Consider the following 21047-nt stretch of genomic DNA (forward strand, 5'->3'; position numbering starts at 1 on the left):
CTTTTGTTTGGTTTGTTGTACATGGTAAGTTAACTCAGAATTTTAAATGTGGCCATTTTAGAATATTTTTTAAGATAGCTATCCATGCAGTTTTATAAAGTAACTCTATACCACTAGATGAAATCCCAGAGGGAATGTGTGAGTTCTTCCCGATGCATTAAGCTAGACCCAAGCATTCTGATGGATGATAGGACCTGGGGACAGTGGTGTTGCCCTTTGCGGGCTCCAGGCGACCAAGAATGGGACTCCTCATTTTTCACCTGTGCGATGAAATGCCCCGTCAGCTCCAAACGCAGAGGATCTGAGGAAGTGCTTGCTGGTAAAGCATAGCTCCAGTGTCATCGTCGTGTGCTCGCTCTCCTGCTCACGATCATCTGGTTCTCTTCCTGATGAGTCTTTTCTCTCCATCGGTAACGATGACTAACTTCTTCCAGCGCTCTACACGCTACGTGAGCAGCAGAGTTATGCGGTATGTGCCTTTACTCACCTGAGGCTGAAAAATTGCGTCACCTGGTCTGCGGACCCAAGTTGTCCCAATTCTCTTTAACAGCTACCCAGAACAAGTTCTCTGGGGGTCTCCGACAGAAGTGTGTTAGTTCCTGCTCTGTTCCCCACGACCCCAACTCTTCCCTGAAGTACTGTAAGGAGCTTTAAAAATACTTTCAGACCAACCTGAGGTTTTTTTTACAGCAAAAACAAGAATGTCATGAATTTTTATAGTTCCTACAGAAAGACTGCATAAAGTGGCATTAGATGTCCCGTTTAAAAAAAAAAAAAAAAAATTACAATCCCTGTAGAAGGTGACATGCAGCACTCTTTTTAACTGGCTTTTGTCTGGGGCCGTCACCCCCACAGACGCTGTTTCCCAGTCTGACCTGGTCGGTGCTGCCTGGGTTCTGCCTGTGGGCAGCCGGGTTCCGGTGCCTGGGGTCCTTCAACTACCGCTCTTTTTCAAAAAGAAAAGAACGTCTGCCAACATGTATCAGTTATAAATACTATTTTAATAAAAAGTTACATTGAAACTTGAATTGGTGGGTTGTTTCTTTTAATGAGTTACTGTTGCAGTTGGCTGTGTAATGACATAGTGCAAAGGATAGCCTCTCTCCTGGCTTCAGTTTAAGTCTGTCAAAGCTGAACTAGTAAACAAGATTTTTAAAGATTTCTACTTTGAATCCAAATTGCTGGTGAAATCCCTAGCTTTTACTTTGTAACTAAAGCAATTAGTTTTACTTGAAGTTGCATTTATAGCAGAACAGAACCTAAGGACTGGTAGACTGCCTCAAAAGTATGTAAAGCAATGTAATCCAGAGTTAATATGTACATGTCTTGACTCCAAGCTGCATCATCTTTCTCAAAAATACGATGGTCATAGTTGGAACTTCCATGTGAATTTAGACTTTATTACATTGCACAGCTGAAAAATAGTAATTTCTTTATAATATTCTAATAAGAGCAACAAAGTTCTATAATTTTAAAAATAAAAAAGTTAAAATTTCTAATGCATTCAGAATGGTTCACATAGTGAGATCTGTTAAAAGTAATTCCTATCTGCTTTTGTTCTATATAATATCGACTGGCAGAGACCAGTAGCTTAGCAAATCTGAATGCTGCAGTGATGTTAAATGGCCTCACTGGTGAACATGTTCCAGTGGAAGTCAGGCGGTTTCCAGCATTCTGGAAAATAAGCGGTTTTTAGTGTATTTCAGTGTAATTTTCAATACATTATAACTTACTGAGTTGCTTGTCTGAAAGTTCTATAAAACTAAGTGTAATATTGGAAAATAAATCCATTCAATTATTGATGATATAATTTATTCTAAAAACATACTTCTGTTCTTGGGGTCTGCAATGAGCTTCTTAAAATTACCGCTTGTTAATAACTTCTTCTTTTAGTTTTTCGGCAAGCATTTTCCTCTTCTGTAGTAACCTTTGCTTCTCTTCTGACATTTCCTAAAAACAAAGTGAAAAAACATTGCAATGAACTGCATGGCTTTCCTGGTAGGTAGTCTGACTTCCAACGCTAACTGCTAACCAGAGGTGGCAGCCAGATCTGGTAGCCGACACATGGTTTCTCCAACAAGGAGCAGCCATGTAACATCACCTGCAAACCTGAGGCTGCAGCAGCTGTCCTTCAAACTCACTTGCTCTCCAGAATGATTTAGAAAAATACTATTATTCTATTTCTTGAGAAGTGGATCCCAGGATGCAGATGACTGGCTCTTCACATCAATCTGCCTTTTTTCCACAGTACCATACTGATCTTTTTGAGAGGACTAACCTCAAATTCAACGGGTGCTGCTTAGTTGTTTTGGAAGTTCCCCAATCAACAGTATTTTGGGCATGTTCTGAGCATAAAAAAAATGCTCAGCAACGCTGAAAAATACTCAGAGGCAATAGAAGATCTCCAGTCTGAAGTATGTGCTCTGTAAAGAAGAGTAGCGATTTGATTTTCTTTTTTTTTTTTTTTTTAAACTTAACAGTTACTACATTGTTTTGTGTGGGTTTTAAGGTCTTCTAGATTCCTCATTTGTGTTGAGAGTTTTCAAGCATTTCTTTCCATATAAATGTAGATTAGATCTACTTGTGACAAATGCATTAAGTCATATTAACCATAACAATGATTAACAAAAAAAGTTTGGGTTTCTTTTTCTGATAAAGACCTCTATATTGGTAGACCTTTATCCTGTCATAGGATTCCGAGGTTTTTTTATGTTGGTACTTTCTTTCCCCAATAGGATTTACTACTTTTTTCCCCAAACTAGATTTTCTATCATCCCCATGATGCAAGGATTTTTTGTGATTTCAGCACTTTTTTTAAGTCAAGGAACATAGTGGTTAATTCACTAAGTACCTTCACGCATGTCTCTGAAGAGAGACCAGCCTTTGGACAGAACGAGACCCTGAGGAAGGAGCTGACTGCCAGCTGTACCCCTTCCAAGAGGGCACACTGCTCTCACTGTGTCTGTCCTACACGTCCAACCCTCCCCCAGACTTGTTTTTTTCTGTTGGAGGCAACTGGGTAGACAACAGCAGCATCCACCCTTCGGAATGCCTTGTCTTTCTAAAAGGTATCATTGTCATGTCACTTCTATATCCAGTGGTTGATGGATAGAAATCAACGATTTCTTTCTTTGAAATAAGCACAAAACTCAGAACAAAAAAGAACAGAGCAAATTTGTTACCTCTGTAAGAAAAGACTGCGAAAGAAAAACGCTTTTTTCCATTTCAGCTGGAGAAAAAAAAAATCCCAGAGATTTAAGGGAGCCCAAACAGTAGGTCACAGATTGGGAGAAAACCAGCATTTAAGTTTATGAATGGCTAAATCATGAGGATTTGATGATACTGAAGCAAAATAATGCTAACTTAATCACTAAAAGAAGTTGTAGCCTATAAGTTCTGCAAACACAGTAACTTAAAAATACTTCCTCTCTACTTCCGCCACTCTTTTTTATTTTTTTACCCTGCTATAATATTCAGGAGCAACATCAACATCTTCACTGAAATCATCTGTGTTTTTTATAAAGTGATCAGGATGATTAAAATGTTTGAATCCTTCACCTCTTTAGGAGATGATTCCTCTTCTTTCTGGTCAGTGTTTGTTGGTAACAGTACATTATTTCTTGACTCCTTCTTTGTAGCCATCAGCATGTCTCGTTTTTTCTTCAGGTAGTCCTCTCGTTGCTTCAGCTGCTGTTTTTCAAGTTCTGATAAATTCTGGAAAATTTTTTTTAAAATACATTTTGAAATTAACTTTTGGTATGCATGGCATGTGAGATAAAAGCATTTACATCACATTTGCACCCAAAATTAGTAGCTGAAAAAAAAATTCAAGTTGAAGTTTCAAGCCAGAGCTGTCTGCTAAGAAATTATCACGGACAAAGGCTGAATGCTGAATTCTGTTCTAAAACTAGAATGAAGATCTGAGTTTTATGCAAATTAAACTGGTGAATACCAAAAAACACTGTTTGCATGCTGGTTTAAAAAAAAAAAAAACAAAACAAAAAAACCCACCAAAAAACCCAAACAAAACCAACCAACCAAAACCACCTGATTGCGATACTAGAAAATACATATTTAAATGTAATACTGTCTTAAATATATATTCTAAATGTAATACTGTCTTTTTGCATTCCAGTTCTATGTTTGGGGTTTTTTATTTTTGTTTGTTTTAAACTTACAGGTCCTTTCATCCCAGCTTTTTGCGCTGCATTTTCTGAACATTTTCCAGCTGACCTTTTCTTAATGTCTTCTTTCCCTTTGGTACAAGATGGCTGAGGTAAGCTTTCTGTTCCTTTTTGTAACGTGCGTACTGGTTTTAAGTCTTCCCTCGCAGATTTCCGAGATTCCCCTAAACAGCAATTTTACATAAAAAACAGTGAGAAAGAATAGAAATGTATTTAAAAAAAAAAAAATTGGTGTTTATTTCCATATCCAGATGTCCTTCTGATGAAATGGAAAACTTAAAAAAAAAAATCACATTTCTCCCCTTTTATTAATAAAACTTTCTTTCAAAAAACACAGATACTGTATTTGTAGTATGAAAGCAATTAAATGCTTTACATCGTAAGTACCCCTACTGCATTAAGTTATAAATTGTCAAATGCTTGGAATGTAATTTCATATTCAGTGTTCTAATAGTCAGTTCATATTGAGATTGCACTTTCAATTTCTGTCTTGGCAAGCCGCGCCAGTCATCAGCAGCTTCGAAGGTGCACTTTAGCCAGCTCTAAGCGTGCTGATTCAGCTTTCAGCTTCAGAGAAAGGAATCAGAAAATACTGTATTCAAGTGAACTTGTACAGGAGAGGGGGGAAGCGAAGCTAAAGAGGTGCAAAGCGTTACGCTGACACAGCTCAGTTACTCCTCTTCAGAACTAGCCTTGCCCCAGTCTGGGGACATAGTGGGAACCCACCAGGTTTCTGACCCTGGCAGGGCTCAGAGCCCCACATGGGCTGGGCTGGCTGGTGGGTGCCAGGGGAGCTCTGGGCACCCTTGGTGCAATCAAGGCTCAGGCAACTTCTGGTGTCTTCCGCTCCCTATCAAGTCCCTCACCTTGTGTATGATAACAGTCCTGCACGATACCCTGTTTGCCTCCTGCTCTTCTCCGGGACAAATGCTGCCTGCGCTGCCAAAGAAAAGTAACCCTGTCCTGATTCCAGCTGTGCCTTTCGTATCTCTGCAGGTACCGAGGTTAGTTTTGCTTTGTATCCTGCCGAACTCCATGGTGTCCGAGATGGCATCATGGTTACTGATGTCAGAGTCAAAGCCTCTCCAGTCACCGGACTGTAGGGCAAGGTATGTTTGCAGAAGTTTACTAAGACTTCTCTTGACTTGACCTACAACTACTCCCAGGTAAGGTAAGTTGCTGCTCCTACTATACTTTCATTAAAAATGAAAAGGGTTTTGACTGTGTAAAATATGCCTGAATATATCCATATAGATGCAAGAATGCAGGTAGTGAAATACAAATTTTACTGTGTTCAGTCAGTTTGAGTCTATCCATAATATCCGAGCTGATACACATAACTGAATGTAGTTGATTGTAATTCTGCTGTGCTGGACCATGGATTTCTGCTATAATGCTGAGAAATAACTCACACGAGTATGTCCTGGTTTCAGCTGGGATAGAGTTAACTGTCTTCCCAGTAGCTGGTACAGTGCCATGTTTTGAGTTCAGTATGTGAAGAATGTTGATAACACTGATGTTTTCAGTTGTCGCTCAGGACTATAGCCAAGGATTTTTCAGCTTCTCATGCCCAGCCAGGGCACAAGAAGTTGGCACAGGACACAACCAGGGCACCTGACCCAAACTGGCCAACGGTGTATTCCATACCATGGGACGTCCCATCTAGTATAGGAACTGGGAAGTGGGGGGGGCAGGGAATCGCCACTCGGGGACTGGCTGGGTGTCGGTCGGCGGGTGGTGAGCAATTGCCCTGCGCATCATTTGTACATTTCAATCCTTTTATTACTACTGTTGTCATTTTATTAGTGTTATCATTATTAGTTTCTTCTTTTCTGTTCTATTAAACCGTTCTTATCTCAACCCAGGAGTTTTACTTCTTTTCCCGATTTTCTCCCCCATCCCACTGGATGGGGGGGAGTGAGTGAGCGGCTGCGTGGTGCTTAGTTGCTGGCTGGGGTTAAACCACAACAGAGTATTAAGGTATGAGTACTCTCCTTGGTCTCTACCAGCCCACAGTAACAGATGACAAAGCTAGCTCTACTGAACGTAGTGCAGGATTAACACCACTCAATCATTTAAGTTACAAGTAATACACGTTTAGCTCTTCAACATTGCTGCTTTCTTTAGTACAGAAAATTACAAGATTGTGAAAAGGTAGGGCAAAAAGCATAGGAGAAGAAGCATAATTCAAAGTACAGAAAACAAAACCAGGACAGAAATGTGAAACAAAGTTCAAGCTGAAGAATTGTCATTTCACTGAAATATGTCTGCTGGAAGTCTTGATGCTCCAAAGAATGTTGGTTTATGACAGATAAAAGTTCTTAGAGGTTCTGTGAGAGGTCACAGTTAAAATTGCTAGAAAAAAAATCCTCACGCTATAGTTGTCTGATTAAAAAGCAGGGGGGAAAAAAAAAAAAACCCAAACCACACACCACATGCCAAATACCTACCCCACAACAAACATTATGATTAAGGAAAACTACTCACCAGAAAGTAGTTCTTTGAAATGTGTTGTGTGTATGTAAATTTACACTGTTGCTGTCCATATTGCAAACACTCAAGCTGGAGATGTTTGTGTCTTAGCAGTACCTGTAGGATGTGATCATAGGACCCTCAGTGTCACTTAACCCACGAACCTGAAAAGACACTGAGAAGAGAAGGGAAGGAGGGTGGGTAGTGAACGTACAAATAGACAGTGCATCTCAAAGAATTACAGTTACTGGTATGTAACACTTTTTTTCCTTTGAGAACTTGTCTATATGTACATTCACACTGTGGGTGACTAAGCAACAGTCTTTTCCACGTGGACAATTCTTTCAGAATCTTCTCAAAATACAAGCACCCAGGACCACTCCAGCAGATGCTGCATCCTTCTTATCCACATGATACACACAGCTCGGTGCCAACACAAGTGCAACTTTTGAAGCAGCTGCCCTGCAGGTACCCAGAAAGGGAAGTATTCTCCAAGAATGCTGGAAAAGTCACTTGCACTCCAAGGTGTTGAGCATGACCTTTACTATGAAATTCACCCTTCTGATCTCTCCGTACTGCAACAAGTTGGGTGGTCAAAGTACAGGAGGAATGGTTTTGCAAGCTCTAATCTGTAAACTATTTGTAACAGGCTCACCAAAGTGAAATTAAGAAAATTAAGGGAACTACCATTAAATCTGAATTTGTTATACAGTGGAAAACTTTAAAGGGTCCACAGACTGAAATCCTGGGTCTCAAGGTGAAGGGGAAATAGCAAGAGATAATAAAAACCCTGTGTATCTGAAGGAAGAGAAATATATGCCAGACTAGAGGGAATGAAAAACAAATTTTAAAAAGTTCTTCCTTTTCCTGACTCCAGGAACTCATTTGTGCAAGGGCCATGTTGCTGAGGCAGCTGATACTCCCTAGGTACAGGATTCCTCCCCATGCTCAGGTTGAGAAAGGCGAGCTGTTGTGTTCCTCCGTAACACAACCCTACGAGTGAGAACACGGAGCCAGGATCTGAGCACAGGTCTGATGGGCTGTGAGGGTCAGGGACCGACTGAGGTGAGAGAAGAGCAGCTCTTCTGCCACCCTAGAGGGGCAGAAACCATCAGTGAAAGGTTCTTGCTGTTTCTGTTCCCAGAGTTGTATCTGGCACCAGGAGGAAGTCAAGTGGAAGTCATTATCCAAGACGAACCTTTAGTTGGGAGCCCATGTTTTGGAAGCAGGCAATAACAGACTGGTCTGGAGGCCGGTCCTCGGTTCTGTGTGAGAAAGGGGTCTGGAAGAAGACGATTGCCAGTATAGATTCTTCTTGATTTTTGCAACCACTACCCAAACCCACTTTTCTAAAAGGTGATATCAGAGGATAAGCTGTGACAAACTTTCTCAGTAGCCTCTTTGGACAGCTACGCTGCCACAAGATGCCAATTCTACAAGGCTGAAGAAGATTTCCAAGGAGCTAAATTTTTTGTAGACCTGTCTCTTCTTTGGCATTTAAAGAGCATGGGAATGCTCAGCACCAGCTCAGCAGGCACTTGGACAGCACAGAAGAAGGGCTGCACTCAGTGCTGAGAAGTCTTGACTCCTGAGCTCCAAGAGCTCCTGTCTCTCAAGCACAGGATTAAGTCCTGCAGACAGAATATTTGCTAGGAATGTGCCTTCCTCCTGAACGCGGAAAACAGCCGCTGCAGGACAGACATAGTTTAGAGGCGCCATTGCAAGGTGGTGCAACTATGCAAAAATAAGAGGAGTAAAAGCAGGCTGGGAGAAGAGAAAGAAGAATGTGAATATACCTGCAGACCTTCTGCATACTTCTGAGGGTAGAAGGGAGAGAAGACGACTTCACATAAATGTAACAAAACCTCAGCAGGAGGACAGAAGGGATAAAAGCAGAAAAAAAGATATTTAAAAGGTTAGTGACACAATTTATTCTTTTTAAGTTTCTTAATGTGAAAGACACTAAGTTTAAAAGAACAGAGGGTCCTACAACCACTTCATCTGTTAACAGCCATCAAATGAAAAAGCAAGGAGCAAGTATGCCTCAAAGGTACTACCAAGGCTAAAAGTATCCAGCTCAAGTGTCTGTGATATGAAAACTTCCAGTGTGAATGCATACAAAGACAAGTACAAGCCATGGGAAAAATGTAACTAAAGAAAGCACAGACTATTATTTCCCAAAGTTGAAATTATATTCTTGGAAGTGACCTTAGAATATTACGTTACAAATTTTTCACACACTCATGAGAGAGCAGATCCCACTGATACGCAACCTGTTTTTGAAGATCACCTCTGTATACCTATATACATAGATACATGTGTGTATATACATGCATACCTATATGTGTGTGCATGTATACACATGTATACATACACACATATATATGCTTCTTATCACCTAAGATTTTTCCTGCTTTCCTGAACAGGTCAGCACCCTTGTGCTTGAGCTGCAGCACAAACATACCAAGAGCACCTCCATCACAACCGGTGATTCCTTTTTTTCTCCTCTCTGTAAAATCTACTGGCTTGGTCACACTCTCGAGTAAATAATCATCTACAAAACAATTCAGACAATTTTCACTACACAACTTGGGTGAAGTTCAAGACTACTTATAAGAGCTCTCCTTAGTATTGTGAGTTGGTAAGCATCACAATCCCACTCAAAAACAAAAATGTAAAATTGAGAAGATTAAAATGAGTAACAAAAATCTGAACCAAAGGCAAAGAGATTCAGTTTGGTGGTCTGACAATTCGGCTTGAATGAATCTTAACAGTTTAAGGTTGGTTCCTTCAGAAATATTTGATTGCTACCAAGAAATCTTGTACAGTTATAAATTAAATCTATAATGGCCACACACAAGGAGAGAAAGCATAACTTTTTAAGTGAATGATTCACAGCTGTCTACAGGGAACATACTGTTCTTAACAGTAATGGTGGCATAAGCAAAGTAAATTGAAAGATGAAAACTGCTGTTAGACTCCTGTATTTCTCCTCCAGTTGGACATGTCTTTTAACATCACTGAATAATAAAACAACTCATGTTGGAAGGCATTTCTGCAGGCCACCTAGTGCAAATACCCTGCTCAAAGCAAGGCTAACTTCAAAGCCAGGATGGTTTACTCGCAGCCTTATTCAGCCAAGTTCTTAAAATCTTGATAGGAGTGGACTCTTCAATAATTTGAAAATAGTATCGTATTGCATGCTCAGCATTGCTCTTTCCCATAAAATTACCTAACGGAAATCGTGGAGTTTCTTCCGAATCATCAGCTCCCTCAGCGGATTCCTTAACTTTTACAGCTTCTCTTGAATCTCCTGGAAAACTGCAGGTAACATCTGGTGATTTAAGGTTATCACGTGCCTTAAATTAAAAAACAAACAAACAAAACCAAGCATTACCTTTCCTGGCGCTGTACTTCAGGCATTAAACTGTCAGCACAAAGAAAGCTCCAAAAGAACTTTCAGTTAAAATCAGGTTGTTTACACTACGTATTGCATTGTCAAAGTGAACAAAAGCAAACTACTTATTTTGTTTCACTGATAGGAAGGTTCTTACTGGCTTATAGTCATAAGTCAGCATTTTTTATTTTAGTTCAAAGCCTGTTCCCTAATCAACAGTCAGAATTTAGAATATTAGGTAAATTGGTATCTCGTTTCCCAGCTACAAATAGCTAATGTAGGGGTTTTTTTTGCCACACTTTGCCTGTGACTTTCAAGCAGATGTCTGTCCACCAGAAATATGCAATACAGTAAGAGAACCAGGAACATACACTGAAGTTACCACAGAAATGGAGAAATAACCAGCTGAATGGAAACAACAGGTCTGGATAATCTTTGACACTATTGCTTCACTTCTACACTTGTCTGGGAAATCTTGACAACACAACCCACCTCTCAAAATAGTAAAGCCAGCTGGGATTTCCCCAGAAAATGTCTATGCTGTTCATCAACCATCTAATTCATGTCAGAACCCCCCAGCATTCATCAAATGTTAAATTATTTTGTATTAAAATACTCTCTAACAAAAACATATTACTGAACAATAACCATCACGTTCTCTGTCCAGGTGAACTCGACTGGGGCCTCTGTAATCTGGCTTGTTTATCAAAAATATTGATATTCTTGGCTGGTCTATAAAGATTTGGATAAGCCTGCATCTTAATACAACTTGAATTCTTAAAATGAGCCAAAGCTTTAGTTTCCTGGTGGTTTTGTGAGAAATCCAGTAGAACAGGTGACTCATTTCCTGGAATGTATCATTGTAATGTGGGATAGAAGAGTTTTGTCACCACTTTTCAACAGTGTCAGACACTGGGAGAGAGGTTTAATTTGATAGAATATCCCAACTGTTTAGGACTTCCATTCAACAGCATAGCTATCATCTGCACCTCTCATGGGTTTGAATTCAGGAGTAGGGTTGGAAATAAAGTGCAGACCTCTGCGCTAGCTACATTTGGTCTCCAGGTGGTTTCCTTTGTCAGTTCAGGCTGAAGAAACAGTGCTTTCTCTTTTCAAATTTAGTACGTTCAATTTCCTAATAACAGGAAAGAATAGAAGAGCAATTCTGCTCCCTTTTGAAACAGCCTACAATTCCAGCTATTTTTATATGTTTTCCCAGTGAAGGGGAGGTTTATTGCCACTATTCTACCATAGTTAATTTCAATTTCCATTTGTTTCTCAGTTGCTGAACGATTGTCAATTTAGCCAGTCCCCATTTACATTCAGTTACCTTTCTGCATGGTTTATTCTGATGGAGACCAACTGGTGGTCTAACTTGGAGAGGATTTCTGGTTCCTGGTGATTAGATTCTGGCAGTATTGTATAGACTTAATGAATAACTAACTATACTGTCTATGAAGTGATCCTTAAAATTCCTGAAGGATTATGAATGCTGTAATCTCTAAGAAGCTTATACTTTGAAGTCTCTTTGATCTTGACAATATTAGTAATTCAGATGTTCTCTGGATCTGAAAGGTTGACATCCATTACCAGGATTTTAGAATTCAGACACTGAAGAAGGAATATACTTATCATATGAACTCCACCAAATGGCTGATAGTTAATGGTATCATGTATAACACTAGTGTCAATGACACCATCAAGAAAAACATAAACAACAGAACAGACCTTTCAAAAAGAAGTGTCAGTAAGACCTTCCTGACAGACCTTTTGTTTGCTTAGGATGGTACACATTGCCTTAAAGTGATACAATCAACACTCAGGACAGGAATATCAGAGTATTTCTTAATCATCAACATAACTCATTGGGAAAGGTAAGATACTCACTTCTTCAGTCCTCTTCCTTTCTTGCTCTATTTCATATTCTTCCTTAGATTTTCTGTAACACAAAATACAAGTAAATACTCAAAACTTCTTTAATATTAGTGACTTTTAGGTAAATCTAGCACTGCTTAAATATTTGAGGACTATCAAAACAGTTACAAGCTAATATGAATTTGTTAGTACCCAAAACACTTCCATGACTTAAATGAAAATGCACTCTTAATAGAAATAAATAATTATGATAAACACACAGAACTCACCATCCTCGGTCTATCTTTCCCTGTGCAAAAATAACTGTGTAAGAATTTCCATGGCTTATCTATCCCTTGTTTCATTTGCTCATTTAAAGACAGGAAGGGAATTATTTCCAGAATACAGAGGGAAAATAGCATAATTTAACATAACGTGAATGGATTAATCTGCTATTTGTTTATGTTTATACACATGTGAACTGGGAGTGGAGGACAATCCATAAAAGTTGTATCAGTCCTCACATCTTCTTAGATCATAGCAACAGTCATTGAACACAACTAAGGAGAAAGCTGTAGAAAGCAATAAAGCCTACTGCAAAAGCAGAATTTGCCTTTCCAAAGCTTTAATGTTTAGGGTGTTCCCTGAATGGATTACAGCTAGTGTGCTCCTATTGTCCAGAGGCATCTAACCCAGGTCTAACTTTAGGTCCACCTGGTGTTTCAGGGGAGAATGGAAATGATGGGGCTTAAAGTTGCACATCATTCCATGCATCACCAAGACAATTCATCATGGCAGAGCGGTTATCTCTCAGTCTTTAAATATTCCTGATCACACCCACTGTCTAGCACCATTCCTTTTCTCTTAGGTAGGATTTTGACAAGAACATTCATGTCATCTGTAAGATGAAGGCAGTTTCCTGGAAAAGGCTGGAAGAGTTAGGCCCTACATACTTTTATTTTTTATTTTAAAATAACGTACAAAGTAGGGCTGATTAATTTTTTACCTTAGAACCTCCCTTAGTATTTTCATTTCTTCTTGTTCAATTTCACTGAACACATCAGAACCCTCTGTCAAACAGTCGGGCAACACACCTATTAAAAAAAAAATGCCAAAATTTATGCATTACTCTAAAGAAAATTATTTTGTACTCCATTTGGCATCATTCTTCAGGCAGAGAGAAAGAAAAAAAAAAACCAAAACACACAAACCAACATCCAATTCTTCCTCTCTATAACTGTTTCCAAAAAGATTCTGGACCTTGAGCATCAAGTTGCTAGTAGCCAAAAGGCAAAGGTTTCTGAACTACAAAAGTTTTGCCATCTAAGGGTAAAGCACAAGCCATACTCTGCATTGACCATTATATGGCATTTCCTATAGACTGCAATTCAGCCACAGCTAACTGAACCATTTTCAAATTTGTATGAAACTTGAAATTTAAAAATTATTCTCCAAAAAAACCATGCATGCATGTCCTGGTTTCAACTGGGATAGAGTTAATTGTCTTCCTAGTAGCTGGTATAGTGTTATGGTTTGGGTTCAGTATGAGAAGAATGTTGTAACGCACTGAGATTTTCAGTTGTTGCTCAGTAGTGTTTAGACCAAGTCAAGGATTTTTCAGCTTCTCATGCCCAGCCAGTAAGAAGGCTGGAGGGGACACAAGAAGTTGGCACAGGACACGGCCAGGGCAGCTGACCCAAAGTGGCCAAAGGAGTTTTTCTATACCATGTGACATCATGTCCAGTATATAAACTGGGGGGAGTGGGGGCAGGGGGATCGCCACTTGGGAACAAACTGGGTGTTGATCAGTGGGTGGTGAGCAGTTGCATTGTGCATCACTTGTATATTCCAATCCTTTTATTATTATTATTATTATTGTCATTTTATTATTGTTATTATCATTATTAGTTTCTTCTTTTCTGTTCTATTAAACTGTTCTTATCTCAACCCAGGAGTTTTACTTTTTTTTTTTTCCCCCTGATTCTCTCCCCCATCCCACTGGGGGGGGTCGGGGAGGGGAGGGTGAGTGAGTGGCTGCGTGGTGCTTAGTTGCTGGCTGGGGGTAAACCACAACCCTGCAGTAAAAAAGAAAAAACAAAATGTTAAAACTAAAGACATGGAAGAAAGGAATGGGTAGATGAAAATCCTTTCAGAAACATCAGAGCAGCAGAGTTGGGTGTAAATTATTTTCTCTTCTTTAAAAATATGGATGTATTAGCATGACAAAGGCCGTAACTTCTGCTTTCATTTTTTCATATGCAACTGTACAGTGTGAACTGCAAAGTAAGTGCAGCTGATAGTACAGCATTGTTGCTATGCAAGCAGCATAATTCAAATTATCAATATTGCAATTGTTGATGAACTGATGTAATTGTTTTAACACTCAAACTTATCATGAAAATTCTTCAACAAAAAAAACCCTAAGTGAAGTTTCACACAAAAGTTTAGACAGAAAAACAGAACTGAAAAATCTGTTAATTTAAAAAGTACTATAGACAGCTGTCACTGAAAATACAAGCCAAGGGCTGAATATTGAAATCCTAGTCCCAGTAAAATCAGCCAAATGTTTTCCATTAACTTGAGCTGGAATTGAACCAGTATTCTATACTCATTTATGAACGGATTACAGAGTCATCAAAAGAGCACTAAAAAGATGAAAAGCAGTGAAACCCCACATTTACCACTTCTTACCATTCCTTTCTTTAATGATCCTAATAGCTTGCAATTGCATCTCAATATTTTTCTGTACCATCATTTTTTTAAATAGTCTAAAATCTTCTGCTGCCAACACTGTTTGCAAAATGGCCTGTGGGAGGGAAACATGCACAAAATTAAAAACTCTAGAGAAATCATAACCATCTCAGTCTGCTTGAAATTATGTTGAGATTTAAGTTCTGTGGAGCATGCTTTTAATAATTAGATTTAATTCTCCTATCTATTTTTTCCAGCCATACAAGTTGAGCTAGTAGTCAAGAAAATAATTTGATGGTTTATGTCTTTAGATCAACATGTCTACAATAATATTATCACAAAACCTGGAGGGTTTCCCAGTGTAAGTTTACAACAGCAGTTCATTTGACTTCCTGAACAAATGTGTAAGCTTGAGTGAGGAATGTGCGCTCCGAAGAAGCTTGTTACACATGTAGGAAGATACATGTCAGCAAAGCCCAATTAACACTGGCAGCAGAAGCTCCCACTCCTCTGCCCAATATACCCAAGACAATTCTGAAAGATGTTTTTGAGCAGGTGAAGGGCTGCCTAACCATGCCTTGTCTTCTCAAGGCCAATGTTTCTCTTGCAGATTTTACTGTTTTATTATAAAATCAAAGGAAAACATCTTTTATTTTATGGAATATGTCTATTGTTTTAATCTTTAAGTTTGTCTGCTACTGTAAACAGACTGAAGACTAACATAAAGCTGAAAAATATGCAAATAAAGGTGGCAGAAACACCCTAAGCTTAGAGGTTTGTTTTAGAAAACACAAAGCATAGAAGACGAATCTCAAAAGGTGTCCCAACACCACACAAATATCTGTCATTATTTTCAAGATGTGCATTCTTCTGGTCAAAGTTCATAATATAAACAAACATATTATGTTTTAGGAAATTACAGTTTAACAAGAAAACTTTTCAAAGTTTCATCTCCACCCTGCCATATCAGTGAAAATATAAAGCTAAAAATTAAATCTACATATTCTTAAACAAAGGAAAATTTACCTGTGAAGTGTGTGTCTTTGCAAGAGGAGATGAAAAAGCTTCTTGAAATTTCTCTTCATTAATTCCAACTTCTTTAAGATAGTCTTCTAATAATTTCTCAACCTGTAAGAAAGTATAAACCTTACTTTCTAAGAGGTTTTTCCCTAAGAATCATATGATTTTTTTCATAATTGTATATTCTTTTCTGCTGACTTTGTATTTTAAGACTCAAAGGAAAATCATTGCAATAGTATAACTGATTTTTCAGATACATTAATTTTAATTAAAAATAAGTAACACAGCATAAGAGATATGACTGTGTGTTAAAGTTTCTTTTTACATATCTGGTGTTTAAGCATAAAAGTGCATATGAAAATGATGACTCAAAGGATTTCTAAATAACACTTAAGACAGGCAATATTAGAAAATTCTAAATAAAAAGGTAACACAATTAGAAGTTCATCTAAATACTACTTTAACATTTTAAATTATACTTCTTAGAAATCTACCACAAATAGTGAATAATGCTCACCAGAGCTTGGTACTCCTGATAAATTTCTGTGTAAGACAACTTGCTTTCCTCTTCATCATCAAAAACTGTGGAAAAAAAACCAAACCAAACCAAAACACACACACACATAGACATTTTGGAGTTACTGTACACACCACAAATTAACTTATGCCTTAAAGAGAAAGATTAACCTTTACAAGGTAATATATTTAATCATATGAAAATATAGGCCATGATTGATAATCATATATTTTTCCACACATTCAGGTTAAACATGTACTTCTGGTAATTTAATGTAATTAAATTTCATAATATAATACCAGGAAAATGCATCTTCATTACAGAAGCAGATTTCTAAGCAAGTTGAGCATTCAGCAAATACGTACACTAAAAAGTAAGATTTAATACAAGAACTACCATAAGAACTTGTGTAAGGTTGTTCTAAGATGGCAGATGACATACATAAAGCAGGAAATTTCTCTCTCTCTACGTGTATTTACATGGAGGATGTAGTGATGACTTAAAAAAAAATTTTTTTAAATGCCATTCATTTAGCGAGAAGCCAAGGTGATACAGGAAAATGAGACCCTGCCTGCATAAAAACAGATAACCCCAAAGAAGAAATCTGCTGCAGGTAAGTTATTTTTTAATTATATCCATCCTGTTTTAGACAAAATAGGCATCTGTATAATATAGGCCGTATTAATCATATTCATGTAAGTTCATATTAAGAACTCGTGACTGGAAATATCAAGCTAATGATCTCTACGCTTGCGGAATAGATGGAAGAAGCAGAAAATAAAAAGAAACTGAAAACTAGGGTTTGGGCTTTTTTTAATTTACTTTTTTTTTCATGTCAACAATGAACAGAGGTAATGTAAAACCTAGCAATTAAAGCAGAGGCTTAGAAATAAGATTTCCTCAATCCCCTTCAAGATTAGCCACTATATGTTGGACAAGTCACTTCCCATGCGCATGCTTTGAAGTAATTTGAAGAATGGGAATTCTGCTTAAACTGGTGAATGAGTGCAATTTAGTCTTCGTATATATATGACATCTCTGATAGAAGATTGTACTGATGCATGTAGAACTAGTATAACTTTCACACAAATTTAGAGTGACTTTTAGAAAGCATCATTTCCCAGCTGTAACAGCCCAGAGGCAATGTCACTCTGAACCTTGATAAGGTGTGATGCAAGATGGCTGTTCCTAAACCAGAAAGTACTTGCATCACTTTTTAACATCCTACAGCAGTGCAATGATAGAAATCTAATCAAACAGTTCAGGCCCTCTAAATAAGCAAGGGAAACTTGCTTTTTAAGTGACATAATCTGGAAAACCAACATTTGCTGTTGTTTCATTTTTGCACAAGGTAAGTTTTTTTAATGAAGGGACTTAAACCAAAAAAATAAAAGCTTTAAAAATATCCAGGGATGAATTCAAATGGTAGAAAAAGTACTACAAATCTTACCCTAAAAAAAATTCAGCTCCTATGGCAACCACCATATTACCAAACCCAAGAGGGTGAAGACACTTAACTGCTTCTATTGTCTTCTGCATCTCCTCCCCTCTGGTGGGGAACTCCCTTACAGCTCTTGCAGACCCCAACCTTTGTCTTGGTTTCTCTGTTCCCTTCCACCTCCTACTGTTCCTTCCCACCCGGGGCACCCGAAGGAGGGGTGACACAGAGATGTCACTCCGCAGTCAGTGTCCATGCCAACAGCTAGCCTTAGGCTGCCAAGGGGATGCTTCCAAGTCCTCCTCCTCCTTCCACAGCTGCAGGACAACACGGAAAGCAGAGTGGAAAGCCTGCACAAACTGCTCTCTGTTCTCAGGCTCTGAACAAAAAGAGGATAAAGTGCCAAGTAAAGCAAGCTGCGGTTAGCATCTCCTCTGAGTTAAGTGGCATTAAGGAGTACTTTGAATGGAGACCTTGGATTTTCTTGAGTCAGGGCTCCTAAATCATGTAATCATTATTTTCCTTAAGATTTTGGCACAGAGTCTTTTTTCCTGTCGGGTGACCAAAGATGTGAAGAACCACTGTATCAAGATATGCCAGGGGACCCGGATATCCTGGGAGACAAACTCATCATTTTCCTGTTAAAATTGAAAATCTTTGCTAGGAGCCCTCAAACAGGATGAGCGTTAAGTCAAGTTTGAGTTCTCCCTGCTAGACTGAGCCACAGACTCATTTGACTTGCAGATAAGAGCCAGTAAGCAAACCTGAGGGAACTCTTCTTTTTCTCCCCCAGTCCTCACTGACTGTCAAGGTGGCTCTGTGCTGGGAGGGAAGGGAATCACAGGCAACAATATCTGTTTATTCCATTTGTACCTTGTCTTTATCTTCTGGTGCTCAGAACTATGAATAATCTGAATAAAACTGATAAGACCTCTCCACTTAAATACATACCCACTGATTTAACTTCAGTTTCACAGCAACATAAAAGGAAATTAATCAAGCCATGAGAAATTAATCAAGACCCCAGAAAGAGGGAGAGAGAGAAAGCAAACAATTATCAACAGCTGGAAAACCAGCAGGATCGTTTATAAGTTGAAGTGCAAGGACTTGGCCTAAGTAACTACAGTTCCAAAATAAATTCCTTACATAGCAATTACCAAAACACAAATTCTATTTTTGAGGACTCACAAATTATTGTCAGTTAATCAAAATGTTGCTAATTTTCTTGTTCAGCCCAAAGACTAAATGTCTTGAGAACTAAAAGAATTCTGTCCTGACAAAATATCTCAGTAAAAAAAACAGCAGTGGAATCAGCACAGTACATTTATAGAAAGGAAAAGCAAATAGCACAGATATCTGCAACTAAAACTTCAAATTTTTTTAACTGTGCTTCTTAGCAACCCTAGCATTGCAGTAACACTTCTTTAGCCTTTTCTTTTTTCTCAATAGCATCTGAGAGTTGTCCAACAGCACTCTGTAGCACAAATGATGCCTTGGAAGATCATTTACTGCAAGGGATTTCCCTACTTTGTTCGTCCAATTTCTTACATAGAAACAAACTGGCAGGAAGCGACCATTATGTAAGCCTGCCTCACACTACATGGAAATTTACAGAGGTTCCATAAATCTTCTTACTGCCAGTAAATTCCCCTCAACCTTCTAAAGAGAGATCATTGCTCCAGAGAGGGATAATAAATTCCCCCGATTCCTAAACCTAGACCCTTTGCGTGATAGACCCTTTGCTGACTTGAAGTTTAGGCAGACTTCCCAAAAGAAAACCTCTAGTCTAGATTTCTCTATTGCTTCCTAGCTATAAAGAGTCTCACAGCTTTACCTTTCTCATTTCCCGGTATACTAAGGAAAGGTGTACGTACTCACAATGATCTTGCCTCATGCAAAGGGTAGAAACAATTCAGAATAACCAAGAAGCAACTTGTTTAGAAGTTGTAATCTGAATCAGAAGTGCATCTGTTTCACCGAGTACGAAATAAAAATTCGTAACAGACCCTAACAAGAACGACTGCACAACAAAAGACACAGCCGGCCCCTGCTGAGGCCAACCATTATGGAAGCTGTTCTGGAGCCCGCAGCAGGGTGGAGGGGAGGAAGGAGTAAGCTCAAGCAGGTACAATACTTTAATAGTAAGAACCATTCTACTTTGAGCCTGATGTTAGTAAGCCCCTAAAAATAAAATGTATTTGGAAGCCTTAGTTTCCCGACTTCAGTATTTTAAAGTCAAAATTATTAATGAATCCTGCATCCTGTCAGATGATACTAAAGGAACAGATTTTATTCATAGTAGCCATAGAAAGTTATCCTAAATTAGTCTATGGCAACATGCTTTAATACTTCTCATGTGTGAATGTCTGCAGGCTGGGCAGGATCATGGGCCATCATGTTCTCAAACATGCTTTTTTTTTTTCAGTAATCAAAAAAGAAAGATTCCTTTTTTCTAAAGAACTTAAGCAATGCTTTCAGATTTGCCCAAACTGTAATTAATTTGCTACCATTAAGGATCCAGGTGTTCTCTGGCAGCAGAAAAATTGTTCCATAAGTAGCAGAGCTAATTTAGCCAAATCGCTACTGCAGAAAGTCTATTTCCTCCTTTCCTCACTACATACACACACACACCTATACAGGTCTCCTCAGGCACATTTACCTGGAGCTACAGGTCTATCCCAGTCCCCCCTCTCACTGCCTATACTTCCAGTTTACCAAGGCTGTTCCCCAAATTACTCCACGATTCCCTCAGTTCCTTCTTGAGGAAGAAAAGGAAGTAGAGTTGCTTCCAAGCTGAACTCATGCACAGGACCACCTACAAAACGTAACTGGTAACTGTTGACTTTTTAGTGCTGGCTATCATTTTTTGAGAGGCATTAACTTACGCTTTCTCATCTCTTAACTGCCAACGTTCACAAAATCGCAGGAGTTTAACTTGGGCCTTCTACTCTTCCGTCCAACTGCCCAAACAGCAATTTTAATTGTACTGTGCCGTTTCCTGGAAAAACATCTAGCTATGGAAAAGTATTAAAGGCCTCCAACTGCTTTCGAGCCACGTCAGGGTATTACGCGCAGCAGAACGAAGAACTCGTTTAGGTGTCATACTGTAAGCTCATGCCATAATCCCCTGTACGAGCTAATGAATGCAAATTACCACAGCCTGACTAACGGCTTGCCCAGGGGAGACCGGCTTTCCGAGGGCGAGGCACCCGCTCCCCAAAAACGGCGGGAAGGCGCAGGCTATGGCTGTGCAAAACCTGACGAGCCCTCCGCGGGATCGCTCTCGAACGGCGCCTGCGGGGACCGTCCCCAACACGGGCCCGATGGGCCAAGCGCCCGTTTGCCCCCACCAAACCTGCCGCGCAGGGAGAGCCCCGGCCGGTGCCGGCAGCGGCGGTGAGGGGCCAGGGCCGCGGCGGGGCCTGGCGCGCCCCCCGCCCCGGGAGCCCCCAGAGTGTGCCCGCCCTGAGGCCG

General features: G+C 39.3%; 1 protein-coding gene across 1 annotated transcript in view; it reads right to left on the reverse strand.

Moving 5' to 3' along the window:
• Positions 1-1863: 1863 nt before the first annotated feature.
• CFAP36 (cilia and flagella associated protein 36) overlaps positions 1864-21047 on the reverse strand; it is a 19366-nt gene continuing 182 nt past the window's right edge. Inside the window, exons 2-10 of the mRNA XM_010574860.1 lie at positions 16136-16200; positions 15625-15726; positions 14599-14713; positions 12914-13001; positions 11941-11992; positions 9889-10015; positions 4179-4348; positions 3559-3714; positions 1864-1950 (exon numbers count right to left, since the gene is read on the reverse strand). Of these exons, the coding sequence (XP_010573162.1) occupies positions 1864-1950; positions 3559-3714; positions 4179-4348; positions 9889-10015; positions 11941-11992; positions 12914-13001; positions 14599-14713; positions 15625-15726; positions 16136-16200 (962 nt within the window). The remainder of the gene's footprint in view (positions 1951-3558; positions 3715-4178; positions 4349-9888; positions 10016-11940; positions 11993-12913; positions 13002-14598; positions 14714-15624; positions 15727-16135; positions 16201-21047) is intronic.

Source organism: Haliaeetus leucocephalus, unplaced genomic scaffold (assembly GCF_000737465.1).
Source record: "Haliaeetus leucocephalus isolate CR32 unplaced genomic scaffold, Haliaeetus_leucocephalus-4.0 Scaffold450, whole genome shotgun sequence".
In the NCBI taxonomy this organism is placed as follows: domain Eukaryota; kingdom Metazoa; phylum Chordata; class Aves; order Accipitriformes; family Accipitridae; genus Haliaeetus; species Haliaeetus leucocephalus.